At 41.7% G+C, this 11,146-nt stretch overlaps 1 protein-coding gene across 1 annotated transcript; it reads right to left on the bottom strand.

Annotated features, from left to right (window-relative positions):
* Positions 1-980: 980 nt before the first annotated feature.
* oaz1a (ornithine decarboxylase antizyme 1a) lies at positions 981-11,062 on the bottom strand. The gene is given in 6 exon segments (XM_080833080.1): positions 981-1,955; positions 2,057-2,142; positions 2,387-2,565; positions 3,555-3,641; positions 3,643-3,700; positions 10,869-11,062. Coding segments are annotated over 6 exon segments (660 nt in total). The 5' UTR covers positions 10,988-11,062; the 3' UTR covers positions 981-1,824.
* Positions 11,063-11,146: the final 84 nt, after the last annotated feature.

Genomic DNA, 11,146 nt, shown 5'->3' with positions numbered 1-11,146 from the left:
CAGGCATCAGAGATGTTCAGATTTGGATTACCATTTTTCCCTATAAAAGTTTGACGAATTTACATTTTATAGCCTACTTAGTTGTATCATGGTTATACCTGAAGACCCATCTAAGGAAATTGCATGGGGGGAAAATAAGTCAGATTGGATATGTCTTTGATTCCATAATTATACAGATTATCTCTCTTTAATCTTTAAAATCATGCCTGGCAATCGAACCTAATCAAAAATCATAATTTTTTAACACAGGCATATTTATTTTAATTTTTACAAATATTAAATCAAATGAATGTGCTCACATTAGCTAAGAAAGCCTGCCTTGTTTGATTGATTGTAAAAGTTCAGGGTCAGTGGCGTGGTCATATTACGCACCTCGATGCGGTGGTATATCTAATATTCAAAATTTTAATAAAAAAGGATGACCTATAAAATGTACTTAATTGCAAGAGCCTTCCCATTCAAAAACTAAAGACATTTACAATGATGCAAAAGACATGTTCGCTACAGCAGTTACCTAATGAGATATACATAAAAATATGCAGGTGTAGTGGGTCTTGTAATTTTCCATCTTAGGTGATGTAACATCCCTCTGAACAAGAAATTAAGTGGGCAAAGAGACATGTATTATCAGAGCTTCTTACGATCACCTGAGATAAGAACCTTGACCTTGGAGGCTCAATATCAGTTTTTTTTATTTTCCAAAGCTGGCACAGGTACAGTAGCCTACATGATCCAAGTCACATCCAGCATTGTGACAAAGCTGTACACTACAGCAGCAACTACACTTAGACTGTGGGAGAGCACCTGTTTTAGTTCATTTGTGTAGTACTTTAACTGAGTACACGTCAGACATCACATCCACGGAGGAATTAGCATGAACTTCAGGTCAAAAGACCATTAGCAAGAAGCACAGGATACCAAACTAATCCCTTCATTGAGGAAGAAAAAAACAATGACATCCAATGACAAAACCATTCATATTAATTTGTTTGAGCACTTTATTCTGTGCACTGTTACAACATGCAGAGTTCAATCTTCAATAGAATCACAACTAAAATTCAGATTCATGCACACATAAAAAAAAAATCAATACAAACATTAAAATCAACATGAAATAGCCATGAGAAACAAAACTACTCACATAATGTTTTAATGTTGCATGGCCACCTTCAATCATAAATATTACACCCTATAGAGACGATCAGTAAAGTGGAGGTTGGAGGGAGTTGGAGGACCAGAGAATAATTAAACCAAAAACAAACAAAAAAATCATGGGGATCTGTTCCAGCTCATTGCTCGCACTGCCTCCCTTCCTCGTTCATACTGTGCTAAAGTAACTGGACAGGCAGAAACAAAATGGCTGACATTCCACTGGGCCATTTGATAGGAAGAGTGAGAGGAATATCAGCCCGACTGCCCTCTCCCTCTCCCTCTCTCTCTCTCTCTCAAATACCCTTGACTCTGTGGAGGAGGGAAGGCTGATGCCTCAATGAACTGGGACAAGCCCTGGTAGGAAAAGTAACAAATAAATGTGTGCCAGGTGTAAGCTTGAATGAGATCCAGATCCAAAACAAGTGCAAATGTCACGTTTCTACAGCACGACTCCAAAGAGGTGGCGTGAAATGAAAAACAAAAGTCACTGAAAAATTCTACGCTCAGTTTTAATTTCTTGATTCTTTGTCATTCACTGAGAATGATGGTGAAGAAAGAGAGTATATTAAAGAGTATGTGTGTGCGTGAGTGAGTGTGTGCGTGAGTGTGTTATGTCTATGTGTGTGTGTGTGTGTGTGTGTGTGTGTGTGTGTGTGTGTGTGTGGATTAAGCTTATTCGTCGTCAGATGAGTCTTTCTCGATGCTGTAAACCATAAAGAACGCGTCAGGGCGGGAAGGGACGAGGGGATGACCTGGTCGCACAATCTCAAAGCCCAGGAAACTGAACGTCCGAAGCAGCGATGCTGGGGAGAAAGAGAGAGACAGTGTGAGTTTAACGTTTCTTTGCGATGGGGGAAGTGAAAGAGAAAGCAGACAGACGCAACACTCTGCCAAGCAGACTCACCTCGGTCGTCTCGCTTCTTGTGGAAGCAGATGAAGATGTGATCCACGTGCAGCTTCTCCTCCGCAAACTCCAGCAACAGAGCAAAGCTAAAAACACACAGACCCAGTTAAAACACATGTCAGAGCATCCCGAGTGCTTGTGTCCAACATGGCCCAACCCCTGCCATCACACTTACATGGGTGACCTCATATTGAGGTTAAAGTGAATGAGGCCAATTCCTCAAGCATCTCGGTAATACTACATAATAGGGGTGGTACATTTAAACATTTAAGAAGTGTGTGTGGGTGTGTGTGTGTGTGTGTGTGTGTGTGTGTGTGTGTGTGTGTGTACCTGTCCTTGCTGCCTTCAGGCAGGGCTCCAGGGGGAATCTCTACATAAAGACTTGTCCCCTTCAGCGCTGCCCTCCAGGCCGGTGCCTTGGCCTCGGCGGCACGCTGCGCCTCGAACAGCAGGAAGCGCACTCGGCCACTCAGCTGGGGAGGCTCCTCAAAAACCAGCAGATGATTATCCTGCATGGAGACACAGAGTGCCCAGAGTGTGAGACCTGCTCCTCAGCAGAGCAAAAGATACACAGAAAAATGCTCTTAGGAATCACCCCCTTAGGTTAATAATAGCCGTGCTACTGTAAAGGTCAGGGGGGACGGGCTGAGGATATAGATATAGCATGGCAGGGTTGTCTGGGCAGTCCCCCATCTTCCTACCCAATGGATAAAGAGAAGTCCAGAAGACCAACTGCTGGCTCTGACACAGTAGACAGCTCTGGCCTGTCATTTCAGTTGAGGGAGAGTTAATCTTGCTTGATAGTAGTTATGTTCGTAATGCTGTCGTTTTTGTTTCTCCCAAACAAAGCTATTTCGGTTATTCACTGTGCTCTCACACACACACACACACACACACACACACACACACACACAAGACCACTCGGGTTTACAATATCACTTGCAAGCAGATTTAAAGAAAAAGGAGAAACATTGATGAACGCTAAGCCGGTCACTTGAGGAGAGACACAAAACAGCTTAAGCGGGACACTGTCTCTGTCAGAGCTCGGAGAGGGCAGACAGGACGGGGAGAAAAGAGAGCAGATTAACTTGGAGATGAGAGTGGCGATGGGACTGGGCAGATTAACTGCTGCAGAGAACATGGGAAAATAGAGGACAGCACACCTCAGCCAAAAAAGGAAAATCCAATGCCGAGCGAGAACATCGTGGCCTGGTGGAGAGAGTGGTCAAAGGCCTTACAGGGGAGAGTGGCTGAACTAGAAGCACACGTTATGTTTTATTCCATACGTCCTTTTTTACCTGGAGCAGGCCATGTTTTGAATGAGAATGGTTTAAGCATTCTTGTATGTCTTTACAGAGTGTCAAGATGAATGACGGCATTAAACTAAATAATTGACCGAGGCTATGTAATACAATAGTTTATATTCTTGGCAGAATAGCAGTAGAGGCTTGGTTAGCTGGGAAGCTGTGTGTGTTTGTGTGTGTGTGTGTGTACTTACAGAATAGAATAGTTTAGCTGTAAGATTGTGATCCCTCTGGCCGTCCCCCCGCCCACCTGGGATCTTCAGGGGTGGGAGAGGGGCATCAGGAACACCACAGAGGCCCCGGACACGGGTTACTGCAACACCGGGAGCAACGACGCACACTAGAGATGGGGGGACGGAGAGGGAGAGGAAGAGAGACATTTTATTCCTCCTTTCATTTTAACCTCAGGTTTTGTAAAAGGTTAATTACTGATCATTTGGATAGGCCGAGTCAAAAGAGGATCTGTTTCCAGAGAAAACCCTGTGACTGACTTCCTCAAAATAATACATGTGGAAGAGAGAGACAGACAGGCAAGAGGCCAAGCAATGATGAGGCTACCTTTCTAAACTCTTGGGTAATGTGAACAACCACATCACATTTTTGACATTTCTGAAAGTCAATGTGCTTGTTTTATTCTAAGTAGAGGAGTTTTGGGTGTGACCTACTTAAAACAATTGGACAAACAAACCTCAAACTCTTACAAACATTATTTCAGTAAATGAACCACTGAAACCTCTAACTGTTTCAGAGTTTCAACTCTGCTAATTTTCCATTGTTTACAACTGACCGAAGCTATTCTGAGCTTAAAGAGCAAAATAGTTGTTTGAGAAAAAACTTCAGTCCAAATTCTCCAGAGACAACAAGGATTGGAATTTGGGTTTTGGCTTCACAAAGCATCAAAATAGCGATCTTACGAACTGTTATGACATGATTTGGTCACGGAAATACAAACTGTTGCCTTTCCTTGTTGAAACATTTTGCATTACGAATGTGGTCTGCAACATGTTTTGTTCATTAAAATAACATTCTATTTCCTTGTTCCCCACTTAACAAACTATAGACATGGTTAAGGTAAGCAATGGCACTAAAGAGCCACAATACATCTGCACTGTATTACATTGTTGATTTGCTAAACAAAAAGTAAAGCACTTAAAACACTGCAGGCCAAGATTCCACCATAAACCAATATGTAAGCCTTCAGGCACTTATCACTGATAACTACAAGTTTGTTCCCATTGTGAAGATTTGCAATATTTAATGGTAAATTACTCTTGACTGAACATATTTTAAAGCATCCAACAGATTTTAACGTGTTTGCACATCATGGCAGTCCCACTTTAGTCTGGATCTCATGGTGATCTGAACCCTGGTTGCTAAGGTTGCCAGTGGATTTACAATGAGGTAGTTTCAGAGCCTGGTTTGACAAAATCTAAGGCAACCCCTGAGCAAACGTGGGATCAAGTTCACTGCACTGTACAGCTGCTCTTCTCTCTGCACAAACTGTCCTTGTCAAACATTACCGCAGGAGTGTGCCATTCAGAGGGTCAAAGTTTAATTATTAAGACTGCTGACGTGATCATCATAAATGTCTGGTGTTCTCAGGACATCCAAGTTGGGCATGGAGGAGGGCAGTCAGCGGGTTTCAACCATGAGGAAATTTTGTCATCTACTCTCTGTGCATCATCTCAAACAGGCCATTACAGCAGCAACTGGCACATAATAAGTCATCAAGGTAGTGCGACATGTGTAGTGAATGTGCGATTGCAATGTCTGAACCACCACCATGTCACACACAGACACACAACACCAATCTAAACAAGCATGAGTCATACAGGCTCACACCTGCACACATACCACCAGTTCAGATGGCCACTGTACTTGGAATTTCCTTTACATATAAAACCTATATGACTCAACATCTCTCTGCAAACAAAAAAAATTGAATCATGAACCCTATACCCAGATAAAGGAGGGCTTGGAAAGCATCAGACAGCTGGGAGGACTGATGCAGAAATCCAGCTTTCTGTTGTATAATCACAGCGCTGATGAATGAAGTGGCTCGTACTTGGCTGAATCACAAGCATTACACAAGGGGATTAGAGTGGCCAGAATAACAGTTCCCATCCAATCCCATAGGTCAAGATGCAAATCCGCAAAAAAGCCTGCACAGGACAGGGCTCTGGTAAATACATCTTGTGTAAGGGATGCTGGGAAGGGATTGGAGCGTCATGGAAACCAGCGAGGCAGATGACGATGCAAGACTGCTCTGTACTGCACCGTCACTAAAACCACAAACACGCAAAGTACATTGAATGCCAGCAACTCCCCACTAAGTGCCCAGCTAGTTTGCTAAACAGCACCGTTGTTGGGTGTTGAGTATTGGGACAACTGATTAAAAGGCATGTGCTCAATCATACAACAAGGGATGGGGTTATATAATAGAGCTTGGGTTAATAACAAGTAGATACAATGGCCACTTTTTGATCAGGACTTGAATAGTTAAGGTGATGTAATAAGATAATGTACCTCTTGGGCAATTAAACAAACGAGTGATGTAGACCTGAATCATTTACTGACAAAAAAAAGAAGACTAAATGACTGCTGGAGGCTTCTAAATATCATGACTCAACTAAGGTGTTTGAAACTATGAAGGTATGAAGATTTTGTAGGCTTCATACTATGTGGGAATGACGCCAACAAGACAAAAAAGGGGCACGCTTTTCAATGCAAACTCGTGACCGACTTCCCTTAAAACTGAACTGAATGGTCCCTTCACTTGACAAGTTATCCGCCCAGAATACCAATAGTAAATAAGTATTCCAAGTCGTGACAATCATGCGCACAGGATACGATGCAAATAATCGAAAATCGTTGTGTTTAAACGCGAAGTACAATAATAGATTTAGCCTACATCTGAATGTCGTTAAGAAGTATTCCAATAAGTGGTCCCTGAATGAACCACATTTAAAAGTACCATCTTTGACCCATTCGGAATGGGGGAGATCGCTCGGGTTAACATTACCTGTGGAACTGGAGTTCGTTGTAAAATGCTAAACCACCTAAAACGTTCAGCCAACTAGTCTCTAACGTTTGTCTATTTTGTCCAAGCCTATTAGGCATCAGTACTTACAGACTCTTGACGCCTTAACAAATAAGTACCACGAATAACGCAATTCTGCAAATCAGAGAGGTATTGGTATTGGCTTGCTAGCTAGCTACGCAAAACAAAAAGGCTTAAAGGCGGCTGCTTGCTACAGCGTTGGGGGTTAACGGTTGCGCAAAATTTACTCAGTGCAGTTCATGCTCCCAAAGGTTGCGCGTGTTGTCATGAGCCTGCCAAATTGCCTGGCAGATAGAAAGCTGTTTCCCTAACAGAAAGTCTGAAGCTTGAAGTTCTTTTCAAACCTTTGCTTGGGTAGCACTGTTAAACTGAGCAGACATGCAGACTACATTTGAGTAATCTCATCACGTAACATTCGTTTTCTAAAAACAATCACATAGTATTGCATGTTTTACTGTGGTAGAAAATACGTTAGCTTAATGCTAACGTATATGGAAAATCCTATAGACACCGCGCTAGGTATTAGCATCAAGTAATTCACGTTAATGTTTTTGTATGAGCCTGACATTTGCTCTGCAGATAGATAACAGGTTCCCTAACAGAAAGTCTGAAGCTTGAAGTTATTTTCAAACCTTTACTTGGGAAGCACTGTAAAACTGAGTAGACATGCAGAATATTTTAGTAACCTCATCTCGTATCATTCGTTGATAGAATGCAGGCTGCGAGGCTCGCGTAAGGGCTTACGTAAAAAATGACGCAAGTCTAGAAAAAGGGGCCGACGCACGCAAGACGTAAGAAGTCGCGCGGCCTCTTGCGCTTGCGCTTACGCTTACGTAAGGAAGCATGAATCAGCCTTAAGACTGAAGGCGGCTGCTTGCTACAGCGTTGGGGGTTAACGGTTGCGCAAAATGTACTCGGTGCAGTTCATGCTCCCAAAGGTTGCGCGTGTTGTCATGAGCCTGCCATTTGCCTGGCAGATAGAAAGCTGTTTCCCTAACAGAAAGTCTGAAGCTTGAAGTTCTTTTCAAACCTTTGCTTGGGTAGCACTGTTAAACTGAGCAGACATGCAGACTACATTTGAGTAATCTCATCACGTAACATTCGTTTTATAAAAACAATCACATAGTATTGCATGTTTTACTGTGGTAGAAAATACGTTAGCTTAATGCTAACGTATATGGAAAATCCTATAGACACCGCGCTAGGTATTAGCATCAAGTAATTCACGTTAATGTTTTTGTATGAGCCTGACATTTGCTCTGCAGATAGATAACAGGTTCCCTAACAGAAAGTCTGAAGCTTGAAGTTCTTTTCAAACCTTTACTTGGGAAGCACTGTAAAACTGAGTAGACATGCAGAATATTTTAGTAACCTCATCTCGTATCATTCGTTGATAGAATGCAGGCTGCGAGGCTCGCGTAAGGGCTTACGTAAAAAATGACGCAAGTCTAGAAAAAGGGGCCGACGCACGCAAGACGTAAGAAGTCGCGCAAGGGGCTTGCGCGGCCTCTTGCGCTTGCGCTTACGCTTATGTAAGGAAGCATGAATCAGCCTTCCCAAGTAAAGGTTTGAAAAGAACTTCAAGCTTCAGACTTTCTGTTAGGGAACCTGTTATCAGTGTTGGGAGTAACGCGTTACTGTAATTCCACTACTTTTAGCGGTAACAAGCATGTAACTAAGTATTTGTTTAAATCGAGTAACGCAGTTACAGTTACTGAAATCTAAATTAGTTCGTTACCCGCGTTACTATCTTTTGTGGAAAATTAACACTTGCAGACAAGAAGACAAGATAGACCTACTTTATCTTCTTCTGATCTGACGTCGCAGGACCAATGCGACCGCACATGAAAGACACTCTGCTACCCAGATCCACGACCGCTTACGCACACAAACACACACACATTGCACCTGCATACAATCACGCACGCACACACACACACACAAAGACACGCACAAGGCTGTACATACGCAACTTTTTCTCCCATTTTCCAGGACTGCTAACACACACACACATTGCACTTGCATACAATCACGCACGCACTCACACACGGATATACAACCGCAATTATTTCTCCCATTCTCCACGGCCGCTAACACACATTCATTGCACTTGTATACAATCGCGCATACATATGGAAAGAAGGCTAGGACACCGATCGTGGTTTCCAACATTTATTGTTTAACCAGAAAACGCGTGGAATCTATTACCAACTGTATAGGGTGTTCGTGTCATAGACATGTATAGGTACACATGTCTATGGTTCGTGTCCTCAGTCATCTTGGCTGTCGGGGCAACGGCGAAAGAAGCGCCACCGGGACCAGTGGGAACTTATAAACAGTTCCTACCTTGATCAAGGTGGGGATTGCCAGCGATTAGGATGTATTAGAAAGATATTATTCTAATTATATATTTAGCATATTGTGAATACTGTGTGGGTGTTTCAGGGTATTTTGTGAACTGAACCACTAATTGATTATTTTGTATCCCCCTACTCTTTATATGGTGTTAATACTGTAAGCCAATCACTTTAACTACATTGGGCCTAATGTAGTAAAAAAAAAAAAAAAAAAACACTGTTAAATGACTGAGACAGTTATTTTGTGTTAAGTTAAGTGTTAAAAGGGACTTTTGTACTACTGCTTGATTTGAAGGCATGTTGCCCTGTTGTTTAAAATAATTAGGTAAAAAATATATATGGTTATTGGGTTTGTCTGTTCAGTACTGTTCATATTCATTATATTAAACGCAGATATAAAAGTAACTTAAAAGTTACTTTCCCTAGTAACTAATTACTTTTGATATACAGTAACTGGGAAGTAATTAAATTACCTTTAAAAGAAGTAACTAGTAACTGTAACTAAGTACTAATTTTCAGTAACTTGCCCAACACTGCCTGTTATCTATCTGCAGAGCAAATGTCAGGCTCATACAAAAACATTAACGTGAATTACTTGATGCTAACACCTAGCGCGGTGTCTATAGGATTTTCCATATACGTTAGCATTAAGCTAAAGTATTTTCTACCACAGTAAAACATGCAATACTATGTGATTGTTTTTAGAAAACGAATGTTACATGATGAGATTACTCAAATGTAGTCTGCATGTCTGCTCAGTTTAACAGTGCTACCCAAGCAAAGGTTTGAAAAGAACTTCAAGCTTCAGACTTTCTGTTAGGGAAACAGCTTTCTATCTGCCAAGTAAATGGCAGGCTCATGACAACACGCGCAACCTTTGGGAGCATGAACTGCACTGAGTAAATTTTGCGCAACCGTTAACCCCCAACGCTGAACCAAGCAGCCGCCTTTACTAGGATAGCGGGCACGGAAATAAGGCGAGCCTGGATACATTCCTAGCTCAGTCCTAATGACTAATATCGACACATTTATTTGAGTGACGATCGTTATTTTTTAGCACAGGCAAATATCTTAACCTTTATTTTAACATTTTTTGTTTCCCTTTTAAATGTCATCGCAATATTTGACAGTTTGTTGTGATAATCCAGGGGTGCTTCATGCTTCAGTGACTACGGTACCGTTTACTGGACCCCTTAGTAACCAACCTTTTCTAGAATATTCGATTAGCTATTTACCATGACATTTTCACACCACAAAGCGCTAGATAAATGCATTCGACTCCCGTATGTATAAAGGCTACCTGTATTTATAATCCATATTCAACTTCAAGCGCATTTCGACGTCTGAGATTAGGGGTCAGTTACTCGCTGAAATAGCTATCTAGCATGCCAAATCGTGTCCTACGAATTTCTGATAGCATAGCATACAATTATTTAGCTAGCTACGTTAACTTGTCTTAGCATTAATGAGCAATTACCTGACATTTATACTCGCCAAGTTATACATTAATGAATGAGGGAGTGTTCCACCCCGTAAAACCCCCTTTATAAAAATCAAAAAGTATTATTAACAGTACAATCAAAAAGTCTGTTAATTCAGCCAACAGCACACATATAGCTGCATAAAGCTAACCCTTGACTTCAGAGCTAGCTACCTCACCTAGCAATGTAAACACGTAACGTTAGCGGGCCACCTAGATAGCTACCCATGTCGGACTGCTAATTAATCTTTACAGGATTCTCAATGTGTTAGTCAGTATAGCCAACGTTATTCATTTAAACTCTTTCCCTGCATAAACCTGAATTTAACGCAGATGACAATTTGGGAAATACAGCATATACGTGTATTAACTTAAGTAAATGCATTGTAACGACCTCTTAAGTCTGAAATATTACAACATCGGTGAGATTTATTACGCATCAACAAGACACGAGGCCCAAACGCTAGCTAATGTTACCATATTCACAAATCTTGATTAAAAGGCATGCTAAGCAGCTACATAGCTAGCGCGACAGGATGGCTAACTCGACAGGTAACATAGCAGCAAGGCCCAATTTTCCATGTCAACAACTCAGTGATCCTGAACTTACCTTTCACTTTCGGGTTTATTACTACTCAGCTCAATGACAGGCATTTTGGAACTATTTCTCTCTTTTTCGCGCACAAAACAATGGCTATTCAGTATCGTCTGTAGGTTGGATTTAACCATCCGGCCAACGTCCAAGCCCGCAGATCTCTCTCGCCTCTCCACAAATGATACTGTTTTTCTAACGACGATCACTTTTGCCAGCACGGGGCGGGCGTTATCCGAGTGGAGTCATAACGGGGGCAGAGCGATTTATCTTACGTAAATGATCTTAAGATATAT

This window comes from Sprattus sprattus (assembly GCF_963457725.1).
Source record: "Sprattus sprattus genome assembly, chromosome: 2".
NCBI classification, from domain to species: domain Eukaryota; kingdom Metazoa; phylum Chordata; class Actinopteri; order Clupeiformes; family Clupeidae; genus Sprattus; species Sprattus sprattus.
This window is presented reverse-complemented; position numbering and strand designations above follow the sequence as displayed.